This window comes from Elephas maximus, chromosome 4 (genome assembly GCF_024166365.1).
Source record: "Elephas maximus indicus isolate mEleMax1 chromosome 4, mEleMax1 primary haplotype, whole genome shotgun sequence".
Taxonomy (NCBI): domain Eukaryota; kingdom Metazoa; phylum Chordata; class Mammalia; order Proboscidea; family Elephantidae; genus Elephas; species Elephas maximus.
In genome coordinates this window covers 149059199-149076788 of record NC_064822.1, presented here as the reverse complement: position 1 = coordinate 149076788, position 17590 = coordinate 149059199, and the positions used below count along the sequence as shown (strand labels likewise).

Sequence of the window (17590 nt, the reverse complement as noted above, 5' to 3'; positions counted from 1 at the left end):
CCTTTTTTAAAAAACTATATAAACCAATTTTGACCCCCTCCTAATATTTCTACCTCTAAAACCCTAGTCCAGCGAATCATCATCTCTTTCCTAGACTGCTACACAAGCCTTCCAGTTCAGCCTTCCTGCCTCCAATTTTGGCTTTTTACAATCAGTTCTTTGCACAGAAACCAGATCCTTTTAAAACATAAGTCGTAGCACGCTACTCCTCCGCTTAAAACTTTCCAACGCCCTCCCATTGAAATTGAAACAAAATCCAAACACCTCATGATCTCCAAGATTTTACTTTCTCCCTAATCTTATCACCTATTATTTAACCTCTCCTTTTCTCCCCTGGCAACAGCTCCCAACTGCATTAGCGTCATAGTCTTTCTCTTTTGAATATACTTCACGACCCTTGCACTTTTGTTCATTCATCTGAGAACTCTCCCCTGAGGTCTCTGATTGCTTCCTTATGGCAATTTATGTTCCTACTCAAATGTCAGGAGCCCTGGCAGTGCAGTGGTTAAGTGCTTGGCTGCTAACCAGAAGGTCGGCAGTTCGAACCCACCAGCCACTCCATGGGAGAAAGATATGGCAGTCTGCTTCTGTAAAGATTACAGCCTTGGGAACCCTATGGGGCAATTCTACTCTGTCCTATAGAATCGCTGTGAATTGGAATTGACTTGATGACAATGGGTTTTTTGGTTTTATTCAAATATCACCTTCTTAATGAACCCTCTCCAAAATACCCTAACTAAAATAGACCTACCCTTCTACTAAGACATTCCCTATCACATCATCCAATTTAATTATTTTTATCATGTTTACCACTATCCAATTTTATATTAGTTACTTATTCATGTTTGCGTCTTTTGCCTTTGTTTACTGATGTATCCTTAGCATCATCAAACATGCCTAGCACATAATTGGCACACAATAAACATTTGATTTATGAAAGAATGACAATTTTCTGTAATGGACTATTTTCAGCTCTATGACTCCAATATCATCCCACCATTCCTACCTATGTGTCCGTGTTCCTTCTCTATTCCTAAGGCTCCAGCAAAAATAGTCTTATTCCATTGCCTCTTACTCATCCATCTCTCTTTGATTATTGTCTTAACTTCAGTAGTTTTAACTATAGTTATATTGTTGCTAACCTTTAAATATAGGTTAATATAATTTTAATTGTCTTTAACAATTTCCTTTTCCAGAGCCTACCATGAAATTAAGATACTTTGTATGGTCTTCAATTTTTTTTTTTTGCATTAAAACTCCTGATTCTTTGATAGTCTCAACCTCAAAGTGCATCTGTCAAAAAATAGTAAAATTAGGAGTGTATATATTAAACCATCATTCTGAGTTTACGAAGGTGATGACAGAAATATAATGTGCTTTCTTTTTCTTTTAGATCTCCAACTAAAGACATGGATTCAGAAGAGAAGGAAATTGTGGTTTGGGTTTGCCAAGAAGAAAAGATTGTCTGTGGGTTAACTAAACATACCACCTCTGCTGATGTCATCCAGGCTTTGCTTGAGGAACACAAGACTACGTTTGGAGAGAAACGGTTTCTTCTGGGGAAGCCCAGTGATTACTGTATCATAGAAAAGTGGCGAGGCTCAGAACGGGTTCTTCCTCCACTAACTAGAATCCTGAAGCTTTGGAAAGCCTGGGGAGATGAGCAGCCCAATATGCAATTTGTTTTGGTTAAGGCAGATGCTTTTCTTCCAGTTCCTCTGTGGCGGACAGCTGAAGCTAAATTAGTGCAAAACGCAGAAAAACAGAGGGAACTCAGCCCAGCAAATTACCTGAAGACATTACCGCCGAATAAACAAAAAAGAATAGTCAGAAAAACCTTCAGGAAACTGGCTAAAATTAAGCAAGACATGGTTTCCCAAGATCGAGATAACATGGAGACATTAGTTCATCTGATCATTTCCCAGGATCATACTATTCATCAGCAAGTCAAGAGAATGAAAGAGCTGGATCTAGAAATTGAAAAGTGTGAAGCTAAGTTCCACCTTGACTGGATAGAAAATGATGGAGAAAATTATGTCCAGGATGCATATTTAATGCCCAGTTTCAATGATGTTGAACAAAAACTAGACTTGCAGTATGATGAAAGCGAGACACTGGAGGACCTGAACAAAAGCGATGGAATCATACAACTGGAAGAACGACTAAAATATTACAGAATGCTCATTGATAAGCTCTCCACTGAAATAGAAAAAGAGGTGAAAAGTGTTTGCATTGAGATAAATGAAGATGCAGAAGGGGCAACTGCAGCTGAACTGGAATGCTCAAATTTAGAAAGTGTTAAGTGTGATTTGGAGAAAAGCATGAAAGCTGGTTTGAAAATCCACTCTCACTTGAGTGGCATCCAGAAAGAGATTAAATACAGTGACTCATTGCTTCAAATGAAAGCAAAAGAATATGAGCTCCTGGCCGAGGAATTCAATTTGCTTCATGTTAGCAACAAAGATGGATGCCAGCTAAAGGAAAACAGAGGGAAGGAATCTGAAGTTCCTAACAGCAGTGAAAATGTCCCTCCATTTACTCAAAGGGTATTTAACATGTATACAAATGACACAGACTCAGACACCGGGATCAGCTCTAACCACAGTCAGGACTCAGAGACAACTGTAGGGGATGTGGTGCTGTTGTCAACATAATGTCAATGGCTTCTTGCTGACCAACCTTAATCTTGTTAATGTCTGTTTAATTTTAAATATTACCTCTTGAAAAAATGTAAGTCATGCTACTCAGTAGTTAATAAAAATCAGTAAAATATGTAACATTTGTTTTTTTTATGTAACATTTCCAGTATGACTTTATTACAAGCTCAAACTATAAACTATTAGCAATGCAGTACAAAGAACATGTAGGCATATAACAGAAATAATTTGATGGGAATTGTATTATAATTTCTCATACTGTCTATAGGAAATTATTTATACAAACTTAAAATTAATTCTTAGTATTATAGTCAAAATGTTGAAACTATACACATGAAAAAGTAAAATATGCCATAATATCTTTTTTGGAGCCGTGGTGGTGCAGTGGTCAAGAGCTCAGCTGCTAACAAAAAGGTCAGCAGTTTAAATCCACCAGCTGCTCCTTCAATCCCTATGGGGCAGTTCTGCTCTATCCTTGTAGGGTCACTATGAGTTGGAATTGACTTTGTTTGGTTAATATCTTTTTCATTGTAACTGCAATTATCCAAATCTTTGTTCTTTTAATTGATACTTAGAATGTACTACATGTGTCTCTCACTTATTGAATGCCTCTACCTGTTTAGGTCTATATGAGAAGAAGTGGGAAGGGCTGATGTTGAGACATGTACAAATACTGACAGTTGATTAAACTGGGACACAGATGGAGGAAGGGCCAACAACTGCATAAAAACAGCAGTTATTCTAAAGGAACCTAAATGTATTAAAAGATGTGCATGGCCTTTCTCTTTCTACCCATGCAGATCTTCTGATCAAACAAGTGGTCCTTGCAGGTTCATTCTCTGAGTCATGCATAGTGTGAGTTACAGAGGAATTCATAAGGTCATAATCTTGTTTATTTATGCTTTATCTACAAAAGTTGAAGGGATGCAATTTAAAGTCCTTTGTGGGGGTAAAATAGAGTTTTGCATGCCATAGTATCAGCATTTAGTTTCTGAGTTTATAGAGAGGAATTCACATGGAAACAAAACTTTTGTTCAGCTGTAATTTGCTTCAGATGGCCTTCTTAGTACTTCACCTATGATGCAAACTAAAAAAGTACTAGTTCCACCCCAACATACTAGTGAAACAGTCCCCAACCAATTGAATGCATTATTGGGGTCACCTTGACTGACAGGGATTATAGTGCAAGACTGTGCTTGGTTTTGCTTGGTGTTTAGTAGGGCCTTCCTTTCTTCCCTCCCCTTCCTCCCTTGCTTTTTTTCTTTCCTTCATCCCTTATTCCTTCCGTCCTCCCTTTTTGTCCCTCCATGTCTCCCTTCTCCACTTTCCCTTTCTTCCTTCCTTCTTGCCAATGAATACATGATATAATCATATCGAAAACAGTCAATTTCATTTTATTATACTGTTACCTGAATACTGCTGCAGTTTATTTTTTCTCTTAGCTGAACGCTTCCTTGTATGCCAATGCATATATAAGTGAGATACTATATTACTTAGTTTTAATATGAGGATATTGGTTAAGATTCCCAGTATTTCTCATCTTCTCCCATTTATTCTTATGCATACTCTAGTGTATGCTTTTAACTCAGTTTTATTAATCTTTTCTTTCATCTCCACCCCCAACCCCAATCTTTTCACCCATCTTTGGGGAGATACTCAGTTTTTTTTGGCATTTCACTTTTTGAGAGCTTCTAAGTTATAATTTCCTGGCCTAAGATACTGCAGCAGGCTAGTCAGAAGTATTTGAAGCTTACTGGTTAAAAAAAAAATTAGAAATTTCCATCCCAGGAAAAGACAGTGGTAAAGTTATAGTACTAACATGAGTTTAATTTTTTTTAAAAGCAAGGGAATTGAATGGTCATTTGTGAAAGCCAGGTTTACCTCTGTAATAACCCATTAAATCATTCAGCAATATGGCAAAATATTGACAACATTCACTGTTTACTCCAAGGAATTAAATTCAGAAGAAAACATCATAAATGATAAACTCATTGTAATGTGTTTCTGCCAGGGATGAACGGACTCTTTGGACCACTTTCATCTTTAGTGAGAAAATAATGACAAAAGATGTTGCTTTTCTGCTTATATAATTTGAATAATTATCAGAATTCCTGAGAGGTTCCAATGAGAACTAAGGACTGGAGAGAATTTCATTTTAGAGACTTTGAGTTACCTTCTGATTTTATACAGTTAAGCATAGTGCCACACTCTTTATTTTACAATAAATAATGTTAAAAGGTCTTATCAGAAAGCAAGACCATTGGTTTTTAAATTTACTTAATAATTTATTTGCCATTTGGTTTTACAAATGTACTTTTATTTTTGACCATTACAACATTAAGTTTTTCATCACTTACCATGGTGAATCTCTAATTTAGAGTAATATATTAGTACCAACAGGCATACTAAACACAATGGTCTTACCTCCAGATACTGAGCTATTCTTTGTCAAATTAAGTGAGAATTTGAGTTATAAATATAGGACTTGATAGAAACCTTAATATTTTTATATATTTATGGAAACTTTAATAAAATGTTTATGAATCCTTGACTAACCTGACAGGTTAACTATGAAATTGCTATATGCAGCTAGAAGTAGCAAACCAAAGCTGACTGTTCTTCATTCCTTTAACAAGACCTAGCTTTACAGAGACTGTGCTGTGCTTATCCTTCCCTTCAGATGCCTTTTTCCCCTCATTCTTCCATATACGGAAATCCTATCCATTTTTTAGTCTGCTTCATGTGCTCTCTTCTATGAAACATTTATTGTTCCCTTCAATCCGTTTTAATCTATGTACCCACAAATATTTTAGATGAACTTCTCAGAGAAGAACATTTTTATCCTTGCTTAGCTATTTTCCTACACCATCCCGTTGATAAAAGGAGTCTTGATTATCTTATCATCTACCTTATTGACTTTACCCATCCCTGTCAACCTTTGTCCCTAATCAGTTTTGGAATTTAATTGCTCAATTTTAGAGGATTGTAACCTTTTTTTGTATTTCTATATGTGCTAACACATGATTCTGCATTTTGTACATAAATATATCATTTAGCATAGTTGAAACATTAGCACTAATTCTACTTATACATTTCTTGGGGGAGGCACTAGATCTTTGTATTATTTTGAAAAAAAATTAATATGGCATACATTTTGGTAGGTTTGAAGGAAATCAAAAAAATATTTATTTGGTTTTTAATTCACGGAAGCACTAATTTAAACAACACGGAAGATTGTTTTTGTTTGTTTTTTAAGCCCTCCAATAGTTAAAATGTGGTATTTTTAGTCTGCATTGTGTGCTTATAAGAAAAAAAAAGTTGAGTTTCAAGTCGTAAACACACAAAATAACTTTGAAATATCCTAAATAAAATATTCATTTTATCTTCTTTTTCATTAAAAAAATGGATAACTCTTCATTAGTGTGTAGAAGCTATTGTAATCCATTAAAACATTTTATTTTTATATTTATTTAAGCATCTATTACATGTGACAAAATATATTTCTGTGGCTGCATTTATAATTTTTCAAAGTAGTGTTATAGCTGTTTTATTTAAAATGTATTTTTCTAGTGACAAAGGAACAACTTTTAATCCAGAAGTAGATTTAAAAAAAAAATTAAGCTATTTCTTTTCATACTGCCTTATTTGTTTAATTAACCAAAGTTGACAAGACAAAATATGTATTATTTCTTCAAGTTGTAACTCATCCAGAATAATAAAAAGAATAATTGTATACTTGCATGTGACATTGCTTGTCTGTCAAGTGTGTTACTTGGCTATATTAGAAATAAGTTTTATATCACCGAAGTTATATCATTGTTGAGCAAACGTACATAACTTATTTTAGACTTGGGTGTTAGTTCATGATAATATAAGTGTATAGGAAATAGCATCTAACAAAACATTTTATTAGGTTTCAGCTATATTTCTTTCAATTTGCCATGAAACAATGCCCTAACTTTTACACTGGGTAGCTGGCTTTATGGCCTGATATCTTGCCCTCTAGAATGAGATCGACTCTAATATAAAAAGATTTCAGTTCATCACTTCCCTCATTTCTCAACATGTTTTTGCTATTGTTGTTAGCTCCTATGGAGTCAGCTCTGATTCACGGTGACCCCATTTACAAAAGAATGAAATGTTTCCCAGCCCTGAAGTATCTTCAAGATTGAAGTCGTTTGTTGGAGCCACAGTCCATTGTCGCAGCCACTGCATATTTTGAGTGCCTCTCAATGTAGGGGACATATTTTCAAGGGGAATATAGGACAAGAGTCCGTTGTGATCCATAGGGTTTTTTAAGGGCTATTTAATTTTTGGAAGTAGATTGCCAGGTCTTTCTTCCTAGTCTGTCTTATTCTGGAAGCACCTCTGAAACCATGGGTGACCCTGCTGGAATTTAAAATACTGGTGGCATAGCTTCCAGCATCATAACAACATGCAAGGCTCCACAGTGGAACAAACTGAGAGACAGGTGGTAGTATGCCACCTAGCTGCCCACATATCCTCCTCAGAGCCATACACTGGTAAGCGTTATTTATGAATTCTAGAGATAATCTGTGCATATACAGGGCTGCTTACTATCACACTACTGGGCTGTTTGCTTTTCTCACATAATATCCTCACACTGAGATGTAGATATTCTGTAGATGTTACTATATGGGTCAGATAAAAACCAAACCAGCTGGTGTCAAGTCAATTCTGACTCATGTGTGTCAGAGTAGAAGTATGCTCCATGTGATTTTCAATGGCTATTTTTCAAAAGCAGATCACCAGGCCTTTTCACTGAAGCATATTTGGGTAGACTTGAACCTCCAACCTTCAGGTTTTCGATTGAGCATGTTAACCATTTGCACCACCCAGGTACTCCAAAAAAATGTTAGGAAATTACTTTTTTGTTCATGGCTCTATTCTCATTATTTTAAAGACTACAAAGGGTTAAAGTAGCCCCCTAACTGATTAAGAAGACATTAAAACTCAAAACTGCCTCACCTAGCATTTTCACTTTTGCCTCCCATTTCTTCTCAAATTAGTTAGAGTGGGGGTGTAGGATTGTGGTACATCCTTGACAGACAAGAGCCATAGTTGTTTGCCAAACAATATGTGACCAGGAAAAAAGAACATCATTTGTGTTTCCAGAACAGAAAAACTGTCCTGGAAATAGTGGTGATGAGGAAAGGAAGTTGTATTATTTATTTTTATATCTCCCATTATAACCCATTGCCATGGAGCCCATTCCAACTCAGAGTGACCCTACAGGACAGAGTAGAACTGCCCCCATAGGGTTTCCAAGGCTGTAATCTTTATGGAAAAGAAATATCTTTCTTTTGTGGAATGGCTCATGAGTTCGAACTGCCGACCTTTCAGTTAGCAGCCAAGCACTTTAACTACTGCACCACTAGGACTCCATTCATATATTCCTAGTACCTATCAAGGGGCCCTGGTGGTGCAGTGGTTAAGAGTTGGCAGTTCGAATCTATCAGGCACTCCTTGGAAGCCCTATTCTGTCCTATAGTGTCACTATGAGTGAATTGACTGGATGGCAATGGGTAGTGCCTAACAAAGCACCTAGTATTGGCGAATAAATGTTCATGAAATTAGATATGTATCTAAAGGGCTAGCATAGTTCCTGGAATATAGGTGTATTCTATAAATGTTAACTGTTGCTGTTAGGTGCCATTGAGTCAGTTTGACTCACAGTGCCATGTGACGCAGTAGTACTTTTCCATAAGAGGTTTTTGGCTGTAATCTTCATGGAAGCAGATCACCAGGTCTTTCTCGTGCACAGGTGCAGGTGCCTTGGGAACAGCAACCTTTTGTAGAGCAGCTCAGCACTTAACCGTTTGTGCCACCAGGGCTCCTTAAATGTTAACTATGATTATTGTAATTAATAAAAGAAAAGCTAAACTTCTACCCTTGTTTAGAATGTGCTTAAATGCTATATTGAAGATGAACACTACCTCTTTCTTTTCCTTTTTTCTATTACTCTACTGCACAAATACTCTGGCATATATTTGAGATAAGGTTTTTTCCATTGCAAATCTTATTTTTTTAAGGCTTTTTTCTTCACTCTAAGTAGCATTTGCCATACCTCAGACAAGACAGTAAAGAAAGTTTTATATCCTTTCAGAACAATCTATTATCTTAAAACGCACGTTAGCATCATCTTTTATGCAAGTGAAATTTGCATGAGTCACTATACTCTAGTAAAGTGCAGGTGTATGTCATGGAGATTGCTAATGGCTTTTTAGTTTTTCAAGTACAGATCATGGAACAAAAAACTAAATAACCTGTAGGGGACAGAACCGAAAGATGGACCGGAAAGCTGTGTATCCCTTGTCAGCTCCTGCCCACATCATTCCCTCTTGAAGTCATCTCCTAAAGGGTTATAAAATGTACAAATATCAAATACTGTGAGGAACAGCAGTTTCATTGGGTTGGAATTTACACCTGGGTTTTAGAATTCAAAAGTAGGACAGAATCAGGGGTAAAATGCCCTGGGTTAGAGATTTAACTTTTAGGCCAACTTGAGTCATGAGCCTTTCTGCGTGGTTTCCAAACCTGTATCCACAACAGAATTACAGTGTTTGTTAAAAAGAGATTCCTGAACCTCACCCTGGAGAATTTGACTGATGAGGTCTAGACTGTGGCCCCAGTATTTGTGCTATTTGATGATTCAAAAGCAGTGACATTAGCTCTGTGGTTTATTAGTTCTATCAAAGCCGATGAGTAACTAAAGACTTTCCCCAGCTAAAATGGAGGGAATATACAGAACAAACACTTTCAAGATGACCAAGAAGGTCATTGATTTAGAAAGACACAGCAGGCTCTAGGGTCCCAAGTCAAAGAGGGTCTCAAAACAGAAACTTGATTTTTTACTTTTTAATATGTCAATGGCAATAAAAGAAGGATGCATCTTTCTATTTATGTCAAAAGAAACTTTAATACCCACCAGATTAAACAGTAGATTACGCTGTAGTTTTTGCTGCTAGCTTTTGGAAAAGATCTACAGTGGCTACCTGTTCATTCTCTTGTCATCTCAGTTAGCTATGTTTACAAGTTTCATTACTTCCTAAAATACATTTAACATATTTTACTACAATGCAGCATTGAAATAAAAAGTGTGTATGTGGAATAAAAAAGGACCAAAATAGAGCTATGAGATGAAATTTAATACAAATTTTATAAGCAATGCACACTTTCTTCCTTGGAGGATGACCACATTTTTATATTTATTTGGGACACAATGAAAAATATTTTAAAAACTTAGTAAGGCAACCTAACTTTGTGCTGTATTTGGTTGTTGAGAGACATGACCAAAAGGATTGTCTTTTCACAGAACAGACAATGCAATCAAAGGTGGTAGAAATTGCCAAGTTATCTCAGAATGGACCACAACATTTTTAACACTAAGAGAGGTTAGTGTAAGTAACTTATGTGTCAGGAAGACTATCTGTGATGGTTAAGGTTGTGTGTCAGCTTGACTGAGCCATGATTCTCAGTGGTTTGGCAGTCCTCTGTTGTGATAATATCCATAGTGAGATTTAATATAATGTGATCACCTCCATGATGGGATCTGCTGTGAGTGGCCAATCAGTTGAAAGGGATATTCCTTGGGCATTTGGCCTGAATTGAATATAAGTGGACATTCTGGTAAGACTTGTGGGTTTTACTCACTCTGGATCTTGTACCTGGCTCCTGCTCCCCTGAACTCTGGTTCTTTGGACTTGCGCTAGCAGCTTACCTGCAGTCTTGCCTGTTGATTCCTGGGATTTGTTGAGCTTTGCAGCCCGTGAGAAAGAGCCCTGCTCTCTGAACTGCTGATATTGGGTTCACCAGCCCCTGTGGCTATGTGAATCAGGAGAAGGCTCTATCCTGACCCACTAACTTGGAATGTTCCAGCCTCTACAACTGCATGAGCTATTTCCTTGATATAGCTTGATATTTCCTCACTCTATATATAGGTTAAGTGCTACAGCCACTAACCAAGAGGTCAGCAGTTCAAATCCACCAGGCGCTCCTTGGAAACTCTATGGGGCAGTTCTACTCTGTCCTGTAGGGTTGCTATGAGTCGGAATCGACTCGATGGCAGTGAGTTTTTTTTTTTTATATATATATATTTATATGTTTTACTGGTTTTTCTTCTCTAGAGAATCCAGCCTAAGACACTGTCTCTCAGGCATCAAATGACAATTTACCAAAAATACCTGACTGACTTTTTGCAAAAAAAAAGAAAAAAAATGATTTCCAGCAATATTTATTTTATTTATGTTAAAGAATCAAGTTTTGGGGGGGGGGGAAGAGAGAGATGAGATCTTTTTTTTACTATTCTGAGATATTTCTCAGAATAAAGAGATTGAAGTCATAAATATTTGCAATGGAAACCAACATGTCATTTATGTATGTAGTCATAACTGCCGGTACTCAAAAACCCACCACAAACACACTGCCGTTGAGTCGATTCTGACTCATAGGAACCCTATAGGACAGAGTAGAACTGCCCCATAGAGTTTCCAAGGAGCACCTGGCGGATTTGAACTACTGACCTTTTGGTTAGCGGCAGTAGCACTTAACCACTATGCCACCAGGGTTTCCAGTACTCAAAAGTGATCTAGAAATATTTAGAAACTCTAAATGAGAAGGTTTAAACTTAAACACCAGCTTTAACACAGAAAAAGAAAGTAATTTACAAATAATTGAGGTAAATGCTTATAATTGTTGGCTAATGATGCTATAACATGTAGGATTTCTTTTATTCCTCAAAAACTGCATTGAGAATTTATGTACTATTATAACTGCAGTACATTTTATTTTATAACAAATACTTTTATAACTGAAAAGATAAGAGTGACTAAATCAATAACTTAATTTCTAAAATAAGCAAACGAGTGTTATATTAAAAAAAAAATTTTTTTCCATTATATAAATGTATCAGGAAAAAAATAATAAGTTGCTGTGCAAAGGAAGAATTTACTATGACAAGAATAAAAATTTATCTCAGTGGCTTGTGTTGTTTTGGTTTAGGTATTCTGTATAATAATTTATTTTGTTTGTATAAATGAAAGCTCAGGAATTAAAATGGTAACAGGAGGAGGGAAAAATGGAAAAAAAAAAAATCCCCAGAAAGACGAAAAAATAATCCTGCAATACAGAGTAAATCTTGAGCCTTAGAAGGTGATTATATGCAGATAATTCTTTGTAAGAGATTACTAATGAATTTTGAAGTCTTACTTTTGAAGTGACCTTTTCTTCTTCTGACATCAGTTACCACTATCATCCTCAAATCTCAACAGCATTCTTTATACCCAAAAGTATTGTATTTTGGAGCATGAAGAAGAAGGTTCTGTGTCCACCTATGGAACAAACTATAGTCGAGAGAGGAGAGCAACTGAAGGAAGTTAAATAATAAGCAGAGATAAAAACTTAATATGAGAAAAGAAATATGAAGCCAAAGAAGACGGAAGTAATGTTTCCCTGAATTTTGCTAATCCTAGGAAATAGTAGAGATAACATTTATTCCCCCAAAGAACTTAAGAAGAATCGACTCCAAAGGCAACTAATAACAACAACTTGAGAGGAGTGCTTCAAGTGGTTTCATTGAATATGAAAAGGAAAGATAACTTCAGAAACCTGCATAATATGGGGGCAGTCAGAGTACACTAATTTAGGCAAAATAATAACAAAAAAGGAACAAGTGACAAGTTTGTGAATAATTAGGTTGAACTTTCTACCCTCTTTCTTTCATACGATTTCACTGTAGTTGAGCTAGATAGGAGACAATTTATGGCTGAACTGACTGAACTTTGGCATGTAAGGAATTATATGATAGGCACCATACAACTGGAAAGAGATCAGATATGATATATATCTAAAGTCACAATTTTAAAAAGATTATTCTAGCAGTCGGTATGTTGGACAAAATGTGACAAAATACCACTTATAGGAAGAAAATTACATAGCTATTATATTACACACAAAAGATGAATTGCAATGTCTATAAATGAAGAATTTCCAAGTTATTAAAAAAAATTAAATGCTTGTTTTGAACTTAAAAATTTTCTAATTTTTCATGCATGCACATACAGATAAGCAACTGCCTGCATATAATGGAGTTAGAGCATGTGATGTGAGAGTTAAATACACAAGGCTCTGCTACAGTGATGTGTCATTCCAAGTAGACGTTTACCGCATTATTGTAAAGGCCTCCATCACCATGAAAGCTCAGCTGAAACTGGCTCTGTAAGTCTCTGTCTCTGCCTTATTTGCACTTAATACCACTATTAGCTAGAATCATGGGTGGTCACTTCTTTATGCTTTACCAGACTATTTTAGAATCATAATTAGAGCCCATGCTTATTATTCATCATTCCTTGCAGATACAAATTAAATGAGGCTTGAAGACTGCTTTCTCCATGCTAAGTGAATAATGAGTTTGCCTGTATATTGCCAAGGGAATTTTTCCCTACGGTTAGAACAAGAATACACAAGTCAAGGAACAACCAAAAAAGAAAAAATTTGTTTATAGCTTCCCCAGATGGTTGGTATCACCCTGGGTACTACTTTCTCCTCATTTTGCCTGCACTTTTGAGAAGTTAATTACCAACCTCTCTAACACTCTTAATCAGATATCTGGTTATCCAAATTGGAATCCTCACAATTTCCTTAGACTCTTCATGCTCCAAGACCCTTAGATTCAATGTCTCTAAGTCCTTTTTACTTATTTACTTTTTGGGGTTTTTTTTTGTTATGTATTTCTCAAAAATCCCATCTTCCTTTTTTCATGACCTTAAACCAGTTAGAGTCTGGCTGGGATTTAGTAATTCATGTAATGTAACTCCTGATACTACAGAAGAGTAAGAGTTCCAGAAAGCTGAAGTTTTATAGTTGAGTGAAATTATGACTGATTCAGGACTTTGAACTCTTAAAATAGAGCTCTTTCGTCTCTGTCTACATGTTGCCTCCAAGAAAGTGGATCCCTTACAGTCTATGTTAGTGTAACTCCTACATGTCCCAATTCTGGAAAAAAAAAAAAAATCCAAATTCTACCCAACCCCAGCTGCTGTTAATTAGAATATTCCTTTTAGTGTTAGTTCCTTCTTTTGGAAAAAAGAAAAAAAAGAACTGATAGAAATGTATCATTGAGGTCTAGAAGAGCTTGAGCCTAGGATTGAGTCCTTCTGTAACTCACACAATATAACCATCTATGCAACTAATGGACAATGGCAGTGTCTTATTTATCTGGTCATCCTTAGCCACTAGAAAAATGTCTAGCACTGACAGGTATTTAAGCATTGGTTGAATTCAAATTACATCAATCATTTTCCAATTAGAAGACCCATACTTCTCACCTATTTTAGCAAATATTTTACATTTTTCTGGATATGTAATATAGGAAAATTAGCTGCAGTTTCCAAGGGAAGAGAGGAGGGATTATTTCTGAATGCTGTAAAAATTGGGCCATTTTTAAAAAAGCATGATTCTATATACAGCATTGATTAAAACATGCTTCGTTGTTGTTCACTGCTTTATTGCAGGGAATATATTTTACGGTACAGATTGCCCGTAATTTCTGAGCACCTTACAGAAATGCCTATCATGTAAGTACAGCTTTTTTAGTCAGGAGTTTGAACTACCACAGTCTTTCTTTGGGGGAGGCGTTCATGCATTTATTTGGTTCAGAACAGGAAGTGTCCTTGGTTACCAAATTTCTGATAAACGTGAAACAAGAGACCGCTACACTACTGGAACTATATCAAGTAAATCCTCTTATTTATTCATTCACACCAAAAAAATTTGTCAGTCCCTCTGTTCTTCAGAGGGCAGTGACACAGGGTCATTTCAGAAGTTATCTGTGGAGCTACCTTCTGGGCAGTCACTGCGTTTGCGACTGAGGAGTCAACCTGCCTGTTTCCCTCATCCTACCCTCTCTGCTCCTCCCAAGGAACAGCACAGGATAGTTCAGCCAAGTTGACAATCTCCAAACCCATTTGTTTATTTAGCTTTCCCAGTAACCCATTATCATAGATAATTAAGAGTTGACTATGCTGTAATTATAATAAAGACGTTTTATGTTTTAGTATGAAATGCACACAACCCTAGGGATGGGTGAGGAAGCTGAACTTGGATAAGCCTCAACTTCAAGTAGCACATTCAGCAAAGAGAAGCAAGGGAGGGAGAACAGATAATATCACCTGTAATAAATGATACAGAAACAAAAAATCATGACTCACAAGAATAAATTAAATATTTTAAATTTGGGAAGAAACAAACCTACACAATATTTATGGTATATACAATGATGATCTCACTTTGTATGTAATAGTACTTTGAAACTTTCCACAACAAAAACTTCAAAATAGTCCCATACATAATATCAGCCTACCATCGTAACTCACATAGAAGGTAGTTAAAAATTTGCCTGCATTTTAGAGATGTTGAAACTAAGGCATATAAGTTATTTTCCTTCTAGCATTATCATATCCTTAGCATTGTAGGCAGAGAATAAAGCTAGTTCTCTGGCTTTCTCAACAGGAGTATCTGATCTTGAATTTTATATGCATTTTATTTTTTAAAAATCAAATTTTAATTGTTTTTTCTTTCTCCCTTTTTTTTTTTTGTCTGTGTTTTTCTTTAAAATGCCAAAAGTCACATAGCTTTGTTTCTTCAGCAAAAAATTAAGAACTTCCATAAAATCCAACTTTAGAAGTAGCAAGATTTTGTTTGGTACTTTAACAAGAGATTTCATTATTTATTTAGTAAAATTCATTCAACAAATATTAAGTAAGCCTGCTAACTGAAAGGTCAGAAGTTAAATCCACCAGGCATTCCCTCTACTTTCTCCTATAGGGTCCCTATGAGTCTGAATCCTCTCGATGGCAACGGTTATTTTTAGCCTGAGTCTTTAAAATCATCTTATTGAAATTTCACGACTCTGATAGATATTATCATTTCAATCTTACAGATTAAAAAAAAAAAAAAATGAGGCCAAGAGAAGTTAAGAAAATTTTCCATGATAACACAGTCAGTTTTGAAACTAAATGTGATGCCAAATACCTTTTTTTGGACCCTGAAAGTTATAGATAGTAGGCCAACTTAAGCAAAGGAATAAAAAGATGAATGAATGACCAGAATTTTTGAGAAGTCTAGGCTGGCTAAAGGAAATAGATTTAGGAAAAGGAGACATAAATGTTGCATGAATGACATTTGTTAGTTAATTGGAGTAAATAACAAACTGGCAATGAAATTGTCAAAACTGGTTTTGGAGAATATTATTCTGGAAGAGTATTACAATGGTTAATTTTATGTATCATTTTGGCCAGGCTGTGGTGCTCAGTTGTTTGGTCAAACACTAATCTAGATGTTGCTGTGAAGGTGTTTTGTAGATGGGGTTAACATCTTCAATCAGTTGACTTTAAGTAAAGGAAATTACCCAGACTAATGTGAGTGGGCCTCATCCAATCATTGAAGGCCTTAAGGGCAGAAACTGAGATTTCCTCAAGAAAAAGGATTACTTCCTCAACACTGTAACAGAGAAGTTCTACTTGGGTTTCCATCCTGCCCAGTGGATTTCTGACTTGTCAAATCCCATAATTCCTATTAACAAACAAACAAATAGAAACAACCAATTGGGAACTTTACTGATAGAATTATGCTGGATATAGATTATTGCAGAAGTCTAGGCAGGAGCCAATAAAGTGTTAAAGGGTGGCTGAGGTTGAGATTCTACAGAAAAAGATACAAGAGATGCTTAACAATATTACCTGCAGAAAATGATTGAAAGTTTGTGTCATGAGAGAGGAAGGAGATAAAAGAAGAATATAAAATTGTAAACTGATTGGGATAATTGCAATGCTGTTAATGCAACCCAGAACAGATAAAAGAGTAGAGATTTTGATTTGCTGATTTTGAGGAATTGGTAGAACATCAATTTAAAAATTAGTCACTAGAACTAAGAGGATGTCCATAGAGCAATGGCTTAAACTTTGGCTGTCCATTAGAATGACTTGGGGGAATTATAAAGATCCCAATATCCAAGCTTCGCCCAGACTATATAAATTAGAATAACTGAGAGATGGAAAGTAGTCCTTAGTAATTTTTCATTTTCCAGGTGTTCAGACAAGCTTCAGACCTACTGCTATAGAGGTTGAGATTTGAAATTGTAGATATGGATGAGATTACCACAGGGTGGAGTAAGTAAATATTAACAGGGAATGTCCAAATCAGCAAAAGAGGCAAAAAAGATGAGGTTACAGATAGATATGAAAAGCTGGATAGTGCAAGATCCCAAAGGCAAGTAAGAAAAGAAGTTACATAAGAAAGTCATAGTCAATGAGCCAATAGTTCAGACACAATTAGGATGAGAACCAAAAAAAAAAAAAAAAAAAATTCAGTTTGCTGATTAGGAAGTAAACTGCGAATGTTTACTTTCAGGAATATGGAGGAGGTCATATTGCAATTGATTGAGAGCATGAATGTTGAAACGGGGGGGTTAGGTCAAGTGAACACAGTTAGGGAAAAAGTTATTTGGTAATGAAAACAAAGGACAGTCACAGACGTGTAGATTTAGACTCATGTCAACTCCTTGTGTTTCAGAGTAAAACTGTGCCCCATAGGATTTTCAATGGCTGAGATCTTTCAGAAGTAGATTTCCAGGCCTTTCTTCTGAGAGGCCTCTGGATAGATTCAAACAACCAATCTTTTGGTCAGTAGCCAAGTACTTAACAATTTGCACCACCTAAGATTGGGGTGAGGAAGAGAGAAAATGAATGGAAGGGATTTGGTATTTTATTTATGGTAAACCTATAGGCATTTTAAGTTAAAGTAAAGGAAATAGAATGTCGAGAAATATTGAAAATGCGTTAAAAAAATTACTGGTAAGAACGAAATACAAAATACATGTAGAGAATTAATCCTAGTGAATAGGAAAATTTTGTTTT

At 35.8% G+C, this 17590-nt stretch overlaps 1 protein-coding gene across 8 annotated transcripts in view; it reads left to right on the top strand.

Annotated features, from left to right (window-relative positions):
* The window catches only part of RASSF9 (Ras association domain family member 9), a 49286-nt gene extending 44415 nt beyond the window's left edge, over positions 1-4871 (top strand). For all 8 annotated transcript variants that reach the window (XM_049884000.1, XM_049883999.1, XM_049884001.1 and 5 more), the window contains one exon: positions 1394-4871. In XM_049884000.1, the coding sequence (XP_049739957.1) occupies positions 1410-2654 (1245 nt within the window). In that variant the 5' untranslated portion in view covers positions 1394-1409 and the 3' untranslated portion in view covers positions 2655-4871. The remainder of the gene's footprint in view (positions 1-1393) is intronic.
* Positions 4872-17590: the final 12719 nt, after the last annotated feature.